This window comes from Lissotriton vulgaris, unplaced genomic scaffold, assembly GCF_964263255.1.
Source record: "Lissotriton vulgaris unplaced genomic scaffold, aLisVul1.2 SCAFFOLD_3794, whole genome shotgun sequence".
NCBI classification, from domain to species: domain Eukaryota; kingdom Metazoa; phylum Chordata; class Amphibia; order Caudata; family Salamandridae; genus Lissotriton; species Lissotriton vulgaris.
Window position 1 is genome coordinate 116,374 of NW_028249516.1, and position 19,657 is coordinate 136,030.

Genomic DNA, 19,657 nt, shown 5'->3' on the forward strand with positions numbered 1-19,657 from the left:
CATAAATGCTGAGTATTTCCAGCTATGTACTTGATCCCTAAAGCTTTGAGGGATCGGTCAGATTTAATAAAAATGTCCCTTCTTTTAGAAGTAATCTGGCTGTGTGTTCATTGTTGTTAGACCCGTCTGCTTCTGAGAGTCCCCTCACTAGTATGATTTCTTTTGTTCCCCCGTACCTCCCAAAATTTGTCGTTTTTCTTTGTCTGCCAGGACTTTTTATGTGCTGTTTCATGGGGCTAGATGTTCCTTGACGCCCAGTTGCTCACAAGGTGCCTGGCGGAACCTGTGGCATTACAAACTGGGGTTGTCAACCTGTATGAGTGGCCCTAAAATGATGGACATCCTTTTCCCTCATGTGAGTGACTCCCATTGGAGCCTCCCTGAACTCTGGCCTTTTGAGGTTTTGGCGCCCTTTGTTTGACGCACATTCCTGATAGGAATCCCTTTGTTTTCCTCAGATACACAAAATGGCTGCTCTAGAGCCACAGTACGGTGGCTGCTAGTGACCAAGATATACCTCATAAGTGCCAAGGCATTGTCACAGCCAGAGAAGGTTCTAGAACCTTCTGGCTCGTGCCAGCACCCCAGGGCACTGGCTATGAAAGGCCCAGTCCCTGGCAGCCATTTTAGAAAGAAGAAAAGAAGGAGATTCCAGACTTGACACCAGATTGACACCTGCCCTGTTGACCTCCTGAGGTGGCTGGTAGCGTAGGCACTAGAGTAGCAAAGGTTGCTGGCGTTGTTTCTGACTGGCGTTCCAGTCAGCTGCGTGAGTGGTGACCTTGCGCCTACAGCGCCTGCCCAGCAAGTGCCTCATGGCCCAAAGACTGTGGCCATACTTGTAGTGCCTCCCCGCCCCCCCGGTGGTGATATCGTGACTGATACTGCGTGTCGCGAGGCGAGAGCAAGTTCGCCGCGACCGCGATCTTCAGAAGTGCCCCCTTCGCGACAGGCGCCTCCAGGGGGGAGCTCGGACTTCATTGGGTGAGACTAGCGTCTCTGCCCCTTCCCCAGTGAGCCGGAAGCTGTAGCTGTGGGCGGGATCTACCCCGTATGAGGAAGTCGGAGGGAGGACCGTAGAGCCCCTGAAAACCCTGTCGCTGGCGTGAGAAGTGCTGTGCCCGGACTGAATCGCTTACCGATTGCAGCCGATGCGAGGTGGGCCTGTTTCTTCAGGTGGGTGCAGCGTTGTGAAGGAACTGTGAACCGGCATTCATTTGACTGAGCGCGAAGGTTGTGTGACCCCTCCGGCAGCCCGTTCGACAGTCTAAAGACTTTGAACTGGTGCCGTCTGTGTGCTAGAGGTGTCAAAGCCTGTAGGCGCGCATAGATTCCACCAGCAAGCAGAGATCTCATCCCGGTGGCAGCGGAGTGCAAATGCTGTATTCACTGTGTTTCCTTGCCTTTTAGATACACACGCATTATTTCCTGAGTGAACCCTAAAGAGTCTAAAGCTTATATTGTGCCTATGGAAGCCCGTACTCATTATCCTTGAAACCAACATGAACTGTAAGAGTTATCTTTCCAAGCTGAAACGTATTGCAAGTGTAATCATCCTAAAGCATTTAATTTGTGGCAGCGATACCAGAATGAACATGTGGTTATTTATTTAAATGAACCAGTATTTATTCTGCTATATAAAAGTGATATTTATTTGTGATATTTATTCCTGATATTTATTCTATTTATCTTGCTATTTATTCCTGAAGATCTATTTACAGTATTTATTTCAGTAACAGAATCCCAGAGATTTGTGACTAAAGAAATGTGAATGTGGGAGGAGCCTAGCCGGCAACAGCGATGGCCGCCTGAGCCTTCGCCTCCGCCGACCCGTCCGCTTCCCTCCCGTACCGCTTCTTCTCCTGCCCTTTGAATCGTGTCTGCTGTGCGGTACCGGGTTGGGGAGGCGACGCTGAGTCCGATGATGTGCCCCCCGTCGTTTATCCTGCACCGGGAGTGACGGAATGCCCTGAACTCCTGCTGTCGACTGCTGCATGGGTCCGGTCCTTTGTTCTCGGCTGCGTCTGACTGGGAAACAACAACGTCGGCCATTACGGGGGATACTGGAACCGCCGGAGAGACGCGGCAGACTGCCGAGATCCTCAGTAACAGCGCAACAGCATCTTTTCACAATCTCTCTGTTACGTGGCTTTACACCCGTCGGTGCAACAAATGCATCTCCCTTTTTGGAAGCTGCTATGCGCTTTCTCGCTTTCAACGTAATAAAGGGGGCCATTTGATCTAAGTGACTGACGATCACACGTGGCGCCTGGCTGGACCGTCACTGTGTTGTCCCCGTGCGAGACGCTGCATCGGAGTTTGTTGCCCTGATTCCTGCGCCCCTGCCCTGCCTGCCTGAAAGCTGCTCTGGTACTCGGCGCCCAACAATGGCTACCGAAGGCTGGTATCTAGGGTTGACATACGCCTGTGACTATCGTGGGCAGGGGACTGGCATTCCATCCTGTCTTAAAATGCCCTTGAGTCTCGACGACATCCTGGCAGCTTTGGCTGATCTACGAGCTGTTTGGCGCTACAACGTCCGTGACCTGGAGCGCCGACTGGACGCTGTTGTCCCCCTACTCTCCTCTGCCGACCGGGCGGGCGGCTGTGAGCGTAGCTTATCGCCTAGTCTGATGATAGGCGGCCATTTGCAGCCTTTCTGGGGACTCAATGAGGGGTCACAAGTGATGGCGCTTAACATCGCCGCTGAACTGCCTGATGAAGCTATGGAGGACACCGTGCTTTCTGTACTTGTGCGGACACCTGAGGTTCGTCGTCCAGCGCCAGATCTACCAACGCCAGCGGGAACTGATGACGTGATGACTCCGTTTACCTTGGGCATTTTAACTGATAGTGATTTGGCTACTCTTGGCGGACTGTTGCTGTATGCCTGCCCAGACTGTACTCTGGTGGATCACACTGCCCTGCTTTGGATGGCATTTCATGGACTTTGCTCTCTCTCGAGGCGGTCATGCCGGGTGCTTTTCCTGCTCTACGTGACTGCGCCGCTGTTGCAATTTGCTGACTCAATGGATCGAAGGGGCCAGGGCTGAGTCCGCCCTTCTCTTGCCTTATCTACCGGTATTTACATTCATGGGACTGTGATGGACTGGTGGGGTAGTCGGACGTTGGATATGGTCGATTTAGGGGTCGGGGAAGTGATGGCCGCTTACACTCCTGTTGGTTATACTGGTTGTTTGGGGATGGCCCTCCTCCGGGTTGGGGTTTCATGGGAGTTTTAGATTAGATTGGTCTTTTCTTGCTCCCTATATCTCATGTGATATGGTACTTCCTTTTTCTTTCTCTCACTTCTTATTCTATATTTCGGGTTTATTGGGCGACAGACACACTGCTGGGGGGGTAGGCCGTAGCCTTTGCATGCGTGTAAGGTGGGGGTTGGGGGATGAGTTTTTATTTTCTTTTCTGTTTCTATGGTGCCTTGTTTTTTCTTCTTTATTTTATCTCCTCTTTTCTTTTCTACCTTGGGTCTGTGTAGGTGTTGCTGATTGGGGTGCTGGGCTGTGTGTGCCTCGGTCGCTACTGATGTGTCATGCCTACGTGAACCCTGCTCTTTTAGTTTATAGTTTCTATTTTCAATTCAAATGAAACAGTCTGGACTTTAATGGTTGCTACAACAAGGAAATTTTTTTTAAAAATTAACCTTCATTGCTCCTTAGGCGTGATAGCACGTGATCTCCAGTGTAACTGCTGAATATTTGCTTGCTTATATTAATATGCTATTGCGTCACCGTATTGCTCGCACTTGTGCCTTAACAGTTTTCGTGGCCGGCCTCAGGGTTGTGGGCCCGTATTTGTACTTCCTTGGATGCACTAATAAAGGTTTTCAAAAATAAAAAAAATAAAAATAAAAAAAGAAATGTGAATGTGCTTTCCCAACTGAACCCTATTTACAACAGAGAACTTTTACATAAAGGAATCGTATTTTTCTACAGCAGTGGTGTGGTGTCCTTCTTTTTGGTGTGACTGCGCAGGGAGTTATTATTGGGTCAGAGCCGGCTTAACACTAAAGCCTTCACTTGCCTTGTTACTTGAGCCAAGCTACCCCCCTTTGCGCTGGGCTTGCCCATCGCAGGTCCAACATAAAATTGGTGCTCAGCGGGTGGGATTACGAGCCGTGCTTGTTTTCTACCCCATAATAATTCAGTGTGCACCACAGGTACACACCCGGAGTTTTCTCCCAGCGGCCCTCTAATCCAACATTTTGCTTTTTCTAAATTCTTTTCTGGAGGTTGGTGGAGGTGACCCTCAGTTTCCTATCCTTGTAACCTACTTCGGGGTGGTTGTCCACACTTTTCACTGACCAGGTGGAATTCGAAATGTCAGAGCTGGAGACCTATACTGTGGCACAGCTCAAGGATTTCTGTCAGGAAAGGGGAGTGTTCGTTAGGCGAGGGGCCAAAAGGGAGGAGCTCCGTAATAGTCTGCGAGCCTGGGTGGAAGCACACACGGAGGGAACGGTGGAGGAGGAGGAGTCAGACAGAGGTACTGTCATTGAGGGGACTGCGGAATATCCCCCGGGGGTGGGTGAAATGTCAATCAGCCCCAAGGTAGCCTCACGGGAGGGCAGCAGCGTGTCATCGAGAGGGTTGTCAGAGACCGAGTTAGCCGACAGGAGAGAGGAAAGACAGTTAAGGTGGGAGTTGGCCTAGCTGGAGATGGAAGGGAGGAGGATGGAACACGAGTTCAAGCTACGAGAACTCGACCTCAAGGCCCATAACATCACTCCGGAGGGTGTCGAGTCAAGGGATTTGCCAGGGAGCCCAGGCCCCATTTACCAAATGACGTGGTCGCCAGTTATACCGCTAGAGACGACATAGCCAAGTGGCTGGCAGCCTATGAGGTCTCTTTAAGAGCCCATGGGATCCATGAGAAGCATTGGGGTGGTGGAATGTACCGGTACATGCCTCCGACAGGTAGGGATGCCCTATTGGCCCTAGACCAGGAGGAGCAGGTAGATTACCCCGCCATGAAGGTGGCGCTCATCAGGAAGTTTGGGTTGACCCCAGAGAAATACCGGCAAAGGTTTAGGGGCAGCCACAAACTGAGCTCACAGAATTGGGTTGACTTCCTGGATTATGCCAAGAAAGCCCTGGATGGGTGGGTCCAAGGTAGCGAGGTGGAGGACTATCGAGGGTTGTACGACCTAATACTCAAGGAACATCTACTCGAGAAATGTCTTCCCGAGCTGAGGCAACACCTGGTAGACAGCAAACTTACTTGCCCCCGTAAGCTTGCTGAGGAGGCGGACATTTGGGCAAGTACCAGAGTGTCAACGAAGGGGACGGGAGGAGATTCTCAGAAGTCCGGACAGGGCGCTACCCAGATGAAAGAGGGGGGAGATAACAAGAAACTGGAGTTCTCCAAAGGCCCCCAAAATAACTTTAAGGGGAAAAGTTTATTTTCTAATTCTAAGGCTAACCCGCAGAAGAACCGTAATCCTGGCCAGAGTCAGCAGCCAAGGGTTGTCCATTGCTTTGAGTGCGGTGGTGTTAGACATTATAAGGGAGACGTGAAATGCCCAAAGAGACCACTCCCTCCCGCTGGAAGAAAGGCCCCAGGAGTCGCTAGTGTAGCGCTCGGGGAGGAGATGCCCTTAGTTAAAGGGAGGGAGTGGGTGGGTGTCACCTTAGTGTCCCTGGGTGATCGGGAGATGGTTCCAAAGATCCAGGTGCCCTCAAATACTACCAAGTATGGGCAATGGGTCACCATCAATGGCCATAGAGGGGAAGCTCTGAGAGATACAGGAGCCAGTATGACTATGGTAAGGAGTCATCTGGTGTCCTCAGAGCAGGTGATTCCAGGCGTACTTCATCCAGCCGCAATGGCTGACGGCAGAATGGGCCACTATCCTGTGGCCGAGGTTCCCTTTGAGTAGGGAGGGGTTGCAGTTTCACTTCGAGTTGCCATAAGCCCCGCCGTGCCAGTCGATTGTCTGCTGGGTAATGATATGGAGCACAATGCTTGGAAGGCAGTGGAATACCGGACTCATTCTGAGATGCTGGGTACACCTGATTGGGCCTGTGTGAGTATCAGGTCTGCGGCTGCTCGGGAGGAGAAGTCGCGTGGGTTGGAGCCTGGAACAATGGCCCACCCAGCTGCTGATGAGGGAGCATCTCGAGGTTAGGAAGAGCCTGCCTCGATGTCCGTGCCCCTTGAGACGGATAGGCCACCTGCGGAGGTGGACCCGGAGTCCGCGGAGGAGGACATGGTTCCGTTGGAGGATTTGCCTGTCCCCGCTGAGTGGCGAGTGGAGGAAGGACCATCCAGGGAGGAACTGAGCAAGGGACAGAGGGAATGTCCCACCCTCGAGGGTCTGAGGCAACAGGCTGAAGCCCAGGCAGCAGGTAACGAGTCTGGGAACTATCGTGTTTACTGGGAGGATGGTCTCCTATACAGTGAGCCCAGGGCGCCAGTGCACGGGTTGTCACGTGCCCTGGTAGTCCCACAGTGTTACCGAGCCTTCCTATTCGAGTTGGCTCACGAGATTCCCTTGGCAGGACACTTGGGTCAGGACAAGACCTTTGCCCGGCTTGTCCCCCACTTTTATTGGCCTCGAATGAGGGTGGCGTCCGACACATACTGTCGGTCGTGCGTGTCATGCCAAGCCAGTGGGAAAACAGGGATGAAGCTGAAGGCTCCCCTGGAACCACTTCCCGTCGTTGGAACCCCCTTTGAAAGGGTGGGCATCGACATTGCTGGGCCCCTAGATCCACCGACATCATCCGGTCACAGGTTTATCCTGGTACTGGTGGATCAAGCCACAAGGTATCCAGAGGCAGTTCCTCTGAGAACCATTACTGCACCAGTAGTGGCAAAGGCCCTGATGGGGATCTTTACCCGAGTGGGATTCCCCAAAGAAGTTGTGTCTGACAGGGGGACCAACTTCATGTCAGCATATATGCGGGCAATGTGGAAGGAGTGTGGAGTGACCTACCTGTTCACCACTCCTTATCACCCACAGACCAATGGTCTCGTGGAAAGGTTCAACCAAACCTTGAAGGCTATGATCAGAAGTCTACCCGAAAGCCTGCGGAGGAAATGGGACTTCCTCCTACCCTGTTTGCTCTTTTCCTACAGGGTAGTGCCACAGAAGGGAGTGGGCTTCAGCCCCTTCGAGCTTTTGTACGGGCACCCTGTACGCGGACCTCTCAGCCTGGTGAGGGACTCCTGGGAAAAGTCTCCCCGGAAAGTTCCCCCGGATGTGGTGAGCTACATGCTGGCCTTCCAAAGCCAAATGGCTAAGTTGTGGAAGCAAGCTTCTGACAACTTGGAAGCCAGTCAGGCAGTCATGAAAGCGCGGTATGACCACAATGCTCACCCAGTGGAGTTGGAGCCTGGCCAGAAGGTGTGGGTGATGGAGCCTGGAGAGCTGAGTGCCCTCCAGGACCGTTGGACAGGCCCCTATGAGGTGTTGGAGAAGATGGACAAGACTACCTATCTGGTGGACGTAAAGACCCCTCGGCATCCGCATCGGGCGTTACACGCCAATCGCCTCAAGCCCCACTACGAGAGGCCCGAAGTCATGCTGGTTATGGTGACTGATGGATCGGAGGAAGAGGAAACTGAGCCTCTCCCCGACCTCTTCGCGTCTCAAGAAAAGGATGGGTCAGTGAAGGGAGTGAAACTCTTGCCATTCCCGACTCCTGAGCAGCAGGAGGAATGTCGCCAGGTCTTGGGGTCTTTCGCTCCTCTGTTCTCCCTTGTCCCGGGTAAGACCCACCTGTGTACCCATGACGTGAACACAGGGGACAGCCCACCTGTGAAGTCAAAGTCTTACCGGCTGTCTGACAAGGTGAAGGCCAGCATCCGAAGCGAAGTAGCTAAGATGCTGGAGCTAGGAGTCATCGAACCTTCAAGTAGCCCTTGGTCTAGCCCAGTGGTTTTGGTTCCCAAAGCTGCCCCACCTGGCGCCACACCAGAATTGCGATTCTGTGTGGACTACCGAGGACTAAATTCGGTAACCAAGACCGATGCTCATCCGATCCCTCGGGCGGATGAACTGATTGACCGGTTGGGAGCTGCCCAATATCTCAGTACCATTGACCTCACTGCAGGGTACTGGCAGATTCCCATGACTGATGGAGCCAAGGAAAGGTCAGCCTTCTCCACGCCTGATGACACTACCAGTTCTGCGTCATGCCCTTCGGGCTCAAGAACGCTCCTGCCACTTTTCAGCGGCTGGTGAACACGATCCTCACCGGGATAGAGTCATTCTCTGCTGCTTACTTGGATGACATAGCTGTCTTCAGTAGCAGTTGGGAGGATCACTTGCAGCACTTGCAAGCCGTTCTCCAGGCCCTGGAACGGGCTGGCTTGACGATCAAGGCCAGCAAATGTCATATTGGACAGGGGTCGGTAGTGTACTTAGGCCACTTGGTGGGCAGGGAAACGGTGCAGCCCCTTCAGGCGAAGATTGAGGCAATCATGGCCTGGAACCCCCCCCCCCCCAAGACCCAGACTGAGGTCCGAGCCTTCCTGGGCTTCACAGGTTACTACAGACGGTTCGTGAAGGGGTATGGCACTATCGTGGCACCCCTTACAGAACTCACGGCCAAGAAGCAACCCAGGAGAGTCATCTGGACGGAGGCTTGTCAGCGAGCCTTCGACACTCTGAAACAAGCATTGTGTAAAGCTCCAGTCCTGAAGACTCCAGATTTCACGAAGGAATTCATTGTCCAGACAGATGCATCTGACATTGGCATTGGGGTGGTGCTATCGCAACTCAATGAAGAGGGTCTGGATCAACCCGTGGTCTTTCAGTCACGGAGACTGCTTCCCCGGGAACAGAGTTGGAGTACCATTGAGCGGGAAGCCTTTGCGGTGGTCTGGGCACTGAAGAAGCTGCGACCATACTTGTTTGGTTCACACTTCCTTGTTCAGACAGACCACCGACCCCTTCGTTGGCTCATGCAAATGAAGGGGGAAAACCCCAAACTGTTGACGTGGTCTATCTCCCTACAGGGAATGGACTTTCGAGTGGAACACCGGCCTGGAGTTGACCACGCCAATGCAGATGGTCTCTCCAGGTATTTCCGCCTTAGTGTTGAGAACTCCCAAGGGGTTGGGTAGCTCTCCCCACTTTCAGCTGTGGGGGACGCGTGTTAGACCCGTCTGCTTCTGAGAGTCCCCTCACCACTATGATTTCTTTTGTTCCCCCGTACCTCCCAAAATTTGTTGTTTTTCTTTGTCTGCCAGGACTTTTTATGTGCTGTTTCATGGGGCTAGATGTTCCTTGACGCCCAGTTGCTCACAAGGTGCCTGGCGGAACCTGTGGCATTACAAACTGGGGTTGTCAACCTGTATGAGTGGCCCTAAAATGGTGGACACCCTTTTCCCTCATGTGAGTGACTCCCATTGTAGCCTCCCTGAACTCTGGCCTTTTGAGGTTTTGGCGCCCTTTGTTTGACGCACATTCCTGATAGGAATCCCTTTGTTTTCCTCAGATACACAAAATGGCTGCTCTAGAGCCACAGTACGGTGGCTGCTAGTGACCAAGATATACCTCAAAAGTGCCAAGGCATTGTCACAGCCAGAGAAGGTTCTAGAACCTTCTGGCTTGTGCCAGCACCCCAGGGCACTGGCTATAAAAGGCCCAGTCCCTGGCGGCCATTTTAGAAAGAAGAAAAGAAGAAGGAGATTCCAGACTTGACACCAGATTGACACCTGCCCTGTTGACCCCCTGAGGTGGCTGGTAGCGTAGGCAGTAGAGTAGCAAAGGTTGCTGGCGTTGTTTCTGACTGGTGTTCCAGTCAGCTGCGTGAGTGGTGACCTTGCGCCTACAGCGCCTGCCCAGCAAGTGCCTCATTGCCCCAAAGACTGTGGCCATACTTGTAGTGCCTCCCCGCCCCCCCGGTGGTGATATCGTGACTGATACTGCGTGTCGCGAGGCGAGAGCAAGTTCGCCGCGACCGCGATCTTCAGAAGTGCCCCCTTCGCGACAGACGCCTCCAGGGGGGAGCTTGGACGTCTCCGAGCCCCACCGCCGTAGAGCGCTTCCTGTGCGGACTGAAGGTGAGGTGGTGCGCCGGGCGGCAAAAGGCCGGCGAAAGGCCGGCCTTCATTGGGCGAGACTAGCGTCTCTGCCCCTTCCCCAGTGAGCCGGAAGCTGTAGCTGTGGGCGGATCCACCCCGTATGAGGAAGTCGGAGGGAGGACCGTGGAGCCCCTGAAAACCCTGTCGCTGGCGTGAGAAGTGCTGTGCCCTGACTGAATCGCTTACCGATTGCAGCCGAGGTGGGCCCGTTTCTTCAGGTGGGGTGCAGCGTTGTGAAGGAACTGTGAACCGGCATTCATTTGACTGAGCGCGAAGGTTGTGTGACCCCTCCGGCAGCCCGTTCGTCAGTCTAAAGACTTTGAACTGGTGCCGCCTGTGTGCTAGCGGTGTCAAAGCCTGTAGGCGCGCATAGATTCCACCGGCAAGCAGAGATCTCATCCCGGTGGCAAGGAGTGCAAATGCTGTATTCACTGTGTTTCCTTGCATTTTAGATACACGTGCATTACTCCCTGAGTGAACCCTAAAGAGTCGAAAGCTTATTTTGTGCCTAGGGAAGCCCGTACTCATTATCCTTGAAACCAACGTGAACTGTAAGAGTTATCTTTCCAAGCTGAAACGTATTGCAAGTGTAATCTTCCTAAAACATTTAATTGGTGGCAGCGATACCAGAATGAACATGTGGTTATTTATTTAAATGAACCAGTATTTATTCTGCTATATAAAAGTGATATTTATTTGTGATTTTTATTCCTGATATTTATTCTATTTATCTTGCTATTTATTCCTGAAGATCTATTTACAGTATTTATTTCAGTAACTGAATCCCAGAGATTTGTGACTAAAGAAAGGTGAATGTGCTTTCCCAACTGAACCCTATTTACAACAGAGAACTTTTACATAAAGGAATCGTATTTTTCTACAGCAGTGGTGTGGTGTCCTTCTTTTTGGTGTGACTGCGCAGGGAGTTATTATTGGGTCAGAGCCGGCTTAACACTAAAGCCTTCACTTGCCTTGTCACTTGAGCCAAGCTACCCCCCTTTGCGCTGGGCTTGCCCATCTCAGGTCCAACATAAAATTGGTGCTCAGCGGGTGGGATTACGAGCCGTGCTTGTTTTGTACCCCATAATAATTCAGTGTGCACCACAGGTACACACCCGGAGTTTTCTCCCAGCGGCCAAGCTACCCCCCTTTGTGCTGGGCTTGCCCATCGCAGGTCCAACAATTGTCTAATACGGTTTAGACTCTTTCCATAATACTTTTATGATTGAATTGGCAACAGATTACCTTTTTGGTAGGACCATGGAATCATAATAAATATTATTACTGCATGCAATAATGTTTTATCTGGTTCTAAGGTGAAGCTTTGATAGAGAGTGCCTTCTATCTGCAAGATAATCTAATTGAGGACCCTTTGACACATCACCGCTATGGCCAGGTCCCATGTTTTTTTGATTTATTGCACATCGTTCGACCAACAGTTTAAAAGTACCGCTGCATGGATATAGCGTGTTGCTAGAGTAAGCAGAAACACTAAATTTGGTTGACCAAAATCAGGTTCCTTTAGAGGGCTCCACTAATCCACTGCTTCTGTTTCACCAGCATCAAAAACACAAAAGCTTTGTAGAGGCATGTTCTCCCTGCAAGTCCCAGCCTCTCATTTTTAAGGGGTAAAGATTGATAACTTTTGACCAGTAGTTATTCATGTCATCCTTATAGATTATTGCTTTTCTTTTCCTGATATCCTTTGCTTGCTTATTGTAAGTATGTAAATCTAGGATCTCTGTCTCCTGGCCACTCTTAAGATGGTATTTGAATCTGAACTCACATTGAGAGCAAAAGCAGCAGCTTTATTGGAGGTAGATGTAATTTCTTCTGAGTGTACTATCACCCAACATCCTCTCTTTCTTTGGCGTACAGGTGTGCAGTTAAACTGTTCCCACTACTCTGTAGGACTTCCATACAGTATCGTCTTAGTGTTCCATGATTATTGCATGTTCTAATAGCCCTCTTTGTACTCATTCAATTGTTGAAATTGTACTTTAACATTGTAATTTCTTTTAGTCTACCAATGAAGTTACAATAAAAAGAGCAAGCATGCTGAGTGATATGCACTTTCGAAGTCTTCGTACCAAGTTGTCTCTGATGTTGAGGAACGAAGAAGCAAGTAAACAGCTAGAGGTAGGTATCTTGAAAATTTGTAAACCAAAAAGCATTGGTGACTTTCACATGTTGGCCCAATAATAGATGATCTCTTTAAAACTGAAGTTACTATATCTTCCTAGACCGTTATATAAAAGTCTAAATCATTAAGTAGCCAGAGGGTTTACAGTAGCAGTAAGTTCAACGCCAGCAACTAAGCAAAAATAAAATATAATGAAGCCTGATTTGAGAGGTTTGCTGATGAAAATGTAATATGTTCTTGTGAATTATCTATGAATAAGTATTGGTTCATCCATTTCCAGCATTCTACTAAGACAGTGTTCTACTTGTTACATGCAACATCAGAAGCTAAAACAGGATTTGAAGAAACTGTTCTCCGACTTCATTTAATAGTTGTAATCTCTGTTGAATATAAAATCCACTCTAGGGCATTGCCCTGACATTACAACAGAGCATGCATACATTTTAATGGTGTTCACATTAGCTCTATATCCTCATTTCCTAACTACAGCCATCCACGAGGAGACGTCTGACTTTAAGAATAACAATTCCGTAGTAATTTAAAATTATGTCACAAAGAGTTGTTTATTGGTTACCACTTTATTTATAAATTATAACTATTTTAGATTACAATTTGCATGCCGAGCTATAACGGGAGAGTTTCGAAGTGGTTTTAAGTTATAATTGATAACTGTACTTTAACTCCTTTTTCATTTTGTAGTTTAAAGGTTCTTTTCTAAAAGTGCTTTCATATGCTATGAGTTAAAGAAATCAGAACTACCACTTAATAAACATTTTACAGCTGAATTTTAAATTCTTTTTATTGTAGTGCATATTTTTTTGTTGCACCAAACAGCTGCTGTGCATGGTCTTCGGCTTTGTGCAGAAAACGTTTGCCACAGGATCTGCCCTTCCGCTAGACACTGCACACATTTCAGCGCATGCCTGTTACGATATAAAATCAGGTACACAAATATAGCTTCAAGTAGGTTTATTCTTCAGAGAAAGATCCTACACATCTTCTTGCCAGACACAGCTGTACAACTGATAATAATGCCACAGAGATGACATCACGTTAGAATGTCTGGAGCATCATAGAGATGAACCATTCTAAGCAGTAAAACATATGTACAATACAAATCAACATAATATGGAAAAATAACACATCTCCCCCCTTTACAATAAAACAAGAAAAGAAAATGAAACGAAGGAAAACTAGCTAAAATAACTAAAACTCAAAAAGAAAGTAATCAAGAAACATAATCACTCAGATAAGCAGGTAACCTTCTTTCACTAGCATCCCTCAAAACATGTGAAACATCCAACCCATCTCCCTCCCTTGCAGGCGTACCTTGTTCATCAGATCCATTTATATCTCCGAAGGAGGAAGAATCAACCTCCTGTTCCTTACCAAACTCTACATACTTCATCAACATCCAAGGAGAACATTGTTCCTTATCATACTTGCCTTCCAAATTTTCCACATATTTGCAATCTCCCCTTTGATATAATGCAACCCGCCTTAGATTACAAACTTGACCATTTGTTAATCTGACCCAATTGCTGCTCACAGTTTTCACCTTAAAAGGTCCCCTAAACTTGTTTACAAAATTGCTATGTCCACCAGGCTTCACTTTTACCCAATCATCAACCTTAATATAACGCTTGTCTTCCACGCTTGACCTTCCAGACTGTGAATATGCCCCTCTTGGTTTTTCCCGCATCCATGAAGGAAGTAACTTAGTGCCAGCCTCCCTTCCCCGCATCATTCCAAATGGACTTTTACCTAACTCATTATTCACTGTTGTGCGATACGCCCACAGCATCTCGCTCACTGACTCAAGTACAGGCAGACCAGAAACGTTAGCTAATTGCATGGTACCCTTAACCATTCTGTCAATGCGCTCCACGAGTCCGTTCCCTTGTGAGTTATATAGGGAACAACAAGCATGTTTTATTCCGACAGAATCTAGGAAACGCTTCATCTCTGTTGAGGTTAATTGCGTGCCATTATCAGTCAACAAAACCTCCGGAAATCCTTCCTTTTGATTTTGCATCCACCAAAACAACAGCAAACCTCTCACTCTCTCTCAAAAATAAAAATGGCCCAACGAAATCTAGACAAACCTTTTCCCAAACCTTTTCAGCAACAGAAACATGCTGTGGCTCATTTGTCGAACCAATGCCAACCCTTAACCTCTTCTCAGACTCCTTGCACTCCACACACTTTTCTGCCCACTCTTTCGCCTGCTGATACATAGCAGGCCACCAATACATTTTTTCCAATCTCCTTATGGTCATTGTCTGACCCAAATGACCTTGATGTGCTAAACCAAATATTCTGGCCTGCAAACCCTGCGGCGGTACAAACGTATCATTCCGCATTAACACCCCATCATCTGTAACAGATAATTGATCCACAATCTTCAAATAAGGACGTACACCAAGTGGAACAAAATTTCTCAACTAATGGCACCCTCCATCATCCTGCGAACACCAGTCAAAGTTGCATCCTCTTTCATCTCCTCATTCCAAGTCTTCCTCTGAATGGCACCATCCAGAATCATAGAGATGAACCATTCTAAGCAGTAAAAACATATGTACAATACAAATCAACATAATATGAAAATAAAACAATGCCATACTCCACTGTGGAACTCCTTCAGCCATGCACATAAGAGAATGGTCTGAGGGCTCACCCAACACCATTTTTAATGCAAATAGCTCAGATATACATCAAACCAAGCGAAGTCACCCATCTGAGTGCAGTCCTAGTTTTATGCTGGGTTTTATGCCGTTCCTTTCAGCATTTTTCAGGAGTGGATAGGAAAGTTTCTTTGAATAGTAAACATAGAAACTCCTCAGTTTTTCCTCTTAGCCCTTTATATTTTGTCCCCCTAAGACAGATGTACCAAAGCCTACGTACCAAAGCTGTTTGATTGGAATGTTTCTTGTAGATGCATGAAGCAGCACCAAAGTTATTAGCAAGTAAGCAATTTTTGATTCTCCCACCTTTGATGGACTTAATGAAATCAGACATGTAGACATAAACCAAACATGATGAATGTTCGCTAAATAGTGTGTGGATTTGTCCGACTGTTTCAAAGCTATTAGCAAATTAATAACGTAGTGAACCCTCCCTCTCACTGTAACCCCCTTAACGGATCTGCATGAAATGGAAAAAACTTTGAATGTGTTTAATATTCTAAGCATCTACTGAATTTCATTTATAGTCTCCATACCTCACTATTCTTCCGTAATTATGTGTTTAAAGCCTACCGACACCACCTCCTAGTTATACTTATGTGGCAAGTTTGGTATAATTCAGCTCAGCGTTTTCAGTTTTTGCAAGGGCATAGCTTCCTATGGGAGATAACATGGAAACTATTTATATCTGCTCCAGGGCATCATCATTTTTACTCCTATGCATGATTTTGAGAATTCCTTTTTATAAAACATATATGACATAAAAATTCATACTTGTACTTTTTTAAAGTAATTTCTGTTTGTGAATTTAAAAAACAGCATATAACGGGCTTTATTGTCTAATTTTCAAGTATTTACTTTAAGGAAAGGTAACTGTTTTTAAAATGTATATGCAAAGTCACTAAAGAAAAAAAAAAAGCTAGTGACTTGAACCTTTTTAAAGGAACGGTGACACAAATTGGAATACTGTAGCCTTAGAGACAGAAGTCTGAAATGGTTGGGAGAACATTTTGTTGCCCCTTTTAGCCACACAGATCACTTCCAGTATCCCATCATGGTCTGTAGATAGCAGTTGAGCCAGTTTTGTATTTGAACTCCTGCTATGTTATATTGATTTGTATAGCACACTAATCACCCGAAAGGGTATCCAACCACATAGGGTATCGAGGCGCTCCTGCTGAAAAAATCCTAGAGCAATGAGCTCAACTTTTTTTGAGTTTTTTTTTGCACAAAGTCTTTTAAGACTAGAAGCATATTTTATCTATTTCTTGACAGAAAATTATTTATTTCACAAAATGTCATCCCTTTTAGTAGAAATGCCCTAGCTGTGGTGGGTGGGGCTCAAACTCATTCATGTGCTGTCTGTATTGTGTACCTCCTCTTATTGTCATCAATCCTGTGAGTTCTGCAAGAACATGTCAGGAAGAACTTTGAAAGACAGGAAGAAGATAAAACTTCATGGCCTTCCGGTAGAGCAGCTTAGACATGAAGAGGCACCCAGAAGACCTGAGGGACACGGATAGGGATTTTTTTCTACTTCTGTTTCTTCCACCATCTCTAAGAACCCTTCATGGGGATAGGAGGGATCCAGGGTGAAATCCCACATCAAGAGAAAAAGGCATCCTCAATTGATGTCAGGGTCTGTGACAACTTGCTTGACGTCTAGGGCAATGCTATCAACAGATTTATCTCATGGTACATCTTTCCACTTTTGTGCTTACTACATCCATAAAGTAGAAAAAGAGAAGAGTTCTGCAGTCTGAAAACTCAGACTATTGAAAACTCACCAGCGGTTAATTTGTCTTCTGCATCGCCTAGAGATGCAGAGTCCCAAGAACCTCATCTAGGACTATCAGAACCAAATGTTCCGCCCGTGCCAACTCATGCTATTCAGCCCATAGGGCCTCCTTCATCAACACTACCTAAACAGGCTCAGCCTCCTCTGATTGCCCCTCTGCCACCTGCTGGGTTTCCGTTGTTATGAGCTTAGCGACTTAGACCTTCTAGAACAAGGTCTAGATCTTTGAGGAGACATTCTGGAAGTAGGAACATATATCACATTTCTTATCTGACTCCTGCACATCATCAGTGTAGACACCGTTCTAGATCTACTCATCGGTCATGATCAACTTTTCAGTAAAAACCTTCATGGCCCTAAAGATCCTCTCAGAGTACTTAACTCTACTAAGTCTTCTTCGCCTCTTTGCTTCTTTCTGATTCTTATGGATTCACCACCAGCCAGGAATTCCACTGTTGACGACTTTAATGAGAGTTTTGTTAGAATGGCCTACAGATTTAATATGCCAATTGGGATGGTCCATCCTCAGGCTTCAGTCTTCTTTGAGTTGTTACATCCTCAATCTTCTGCCTTGCCATTGCTGCTGTCGTTCCAGGACTTCTTGAGCCTGCAATGGAATTATTCCCATCTCCAGCTTCATCCAACTCTGCATATTTACGTTTGCAAAAGAAGTAAAAGCCTTTAATTCTGGATCCTCTTTGACTCTCTCACATCATCGTGTGTTGCCAGCCTCAACAGTTCTGCATGAGAAGGAAAGTAAGAAGATGGATTCGATTGGCAGGAAGTTCTGCAATACAGGTGCCACTGTATGAAAACAGCCAGTGCTGCTGCTCTTTTTGAATGGTATAGTAGGTCTCTGTTGGATATTCTACAGCGATTTCAAGATAAAGTCACTCAAGAAGATAGACCGAACCTATCAGTTGAGAAGCGTGGCTTAATGGTTAGAGCGGCAGACCCTGATGCAGAGGTCTGGCCCGGGATCAGGGTTCAATTCCCGCCTCGGCGGCTCTTGGACTCAATCTCCCCGGACCTGATAATTCTCGCCTCGGTGCCTAGTCTAATCATGGGTCCCACTCTGTGACTCTGGGCAATAGCTTGCTTAATCTCCACAACGGCCCCAGCAGCGTTTGGATGCCTGTCTTCACATTGGGGGTGCCCTGGAGTGGACATCTCACAGGAAAGCCAGGAAGGGTTCCACAGCGGTATGAATACAGCACTACGAGGCCGCTGGGTAGAAGGCGCTATATCAATACAAACACATTTACATTTACATTTACATCAGAATTACTGTTAGAGGGTATAATGGTATCTATCCAGGTCATAAGTGCTGCTGACCTAGCTACCCAGGGCTATTGACATTATCTGGATATATGCTGATTTTCAAGGCTCTGTGTCACAGATTTAAAGCTGGAGGCTCAGAAAAGGATTTTAAACCTTCCTTTCTTTGAAACCCCTTTGTTTGGAGCTCATATGGATAGAGATTGCGGTGCATTAAAGCTGATTTGGAAACGTTAAAAGCAGTTGAATTAGAGAAGCATAAGAATGACAAAGATAGTCCTTTAAGCCTTATGACAGATGGTGTTCCAATATCAGATGGTTCAAATCCATCAATGGCCCTAGCAGTACCATCAACAACATCCAAAAAAAACCTTCAGCAGCATAAAGCAACAAACGGAAGGCTGCAGCAAATATCAGCAGTTGAAGGAAAGCCCTCCAAACAGTGACTCCTGTATCGCCCTTTTCTGTTCGGTATTATGGTAAGAGGAAGCATTAGCATAATCTCATAGCATAGAAAAAGGTTACGACATATACATGTGTGTTGAATATTGAAGAGCAGGGTGTCTCCAACCTTTTCTGTAATAAAAGATACTTCTGTCCAATGACAGTTTTCCTTAGCTACTAATATTAGCGCTGTGATAGTGACCGCATCAGACAAGATTACATTAGTAACCTTCAAATGCAAGACTACCAATAATGGTCACCTCATTGCGTCACTCACTGGTGCTAGTATAAAAAAAAGTATGTCAGTGTAGAATGCCTTTACATAACCGCTACAGTTTCAGTGCCCCTGACACCAAGGTAATAATAATAATAATAATAATAATAATAATAATAATAATAATAATAATGATAAGTCTCACCAACTCAACATGATTTATCACTAAAATGTCTCTTTTAAATACATTTTAGAAGTTAACATTTTTTTTATCCAAACATCTGTATACGAGTTCTGGAAATACACATTTGTTTCTTGAATATGCACTAACCAATTTTGGTATACTGATATTAATTCAACTAAGTATAAGTTTTTAATTTAGAAGGCTGGGCTGCACACAGGAAAGATACTTACAGTTAGCTGGAGAGCTACCAGTAGCTCACGACGAACTCGTTGGAGAAGCCTGTTGTAGAGAATGGCTATTCAGTGAATCTGAATGTAATGATGTGATGATGGATGCGGTGACACTGACTGTGATGTCACCTGGAATAATAAGGGTAGGAATTCTATTGGCCTCAAGCTAATGGGATGGTGGAAAGGTTGATGGCCACTATTATAAAGGTCGTGCAAAGAGCAAAACTTTCACAAATATCGATAAGCCAAGCATTATGCCAAGTTTTGCGAGATTACAGGAATACTCCACACAAATCAACTGGAAAATGCCCTTCAGATCTAATGTTGGGTTAGTCAAGGCAAACTAGTCTACCACAACTGCCAGCAAATTCGCCTACAGATCATAAGGAAATAATGGACAAAGATAAAGATGCAAAAGAGAAAATGAAATACTATGCAGAAAACGGAATAAAATGTCAAAACCATAAATACCACATCAGTGATCTGGTGCTAGTTCGGCAACAGCAATTGAGGAAATCACAAAGAAGATTCCATTCTGTATCCATGGAAGTAACAAACGTTCAATGAACACAGGTAACAGCAGAAAATGAAAGCAGAGTGATAACGAGAAATAAATAATTTTTTAGAAA

General features: G+C 46.8%; 1 protein-coding gene across 1 annotated transcript in view; it reads left to right on the forward strand.

Annotated features, from left to right (window-relative positions):
• Positions 1 to 19,657, forward strand: part of LOC147663554 (fragile X messenger ribonucleoprotein 1 homolog) — a 110,382-nt gene that overhangs the window by 55,360 nt on the left and 35,365 nt on the right. The window contains exon 4 of the mRNA XM_086950363.1: positions 12,076 to 12,192. Coding sequence (XP_086806489.1) covers positions 12,076 to 12,192 — 117 coding nt within the window. The remainder of the gene's footprint in view (positions 1 to 12,075; positions 12,193 to 19,657) is intronic.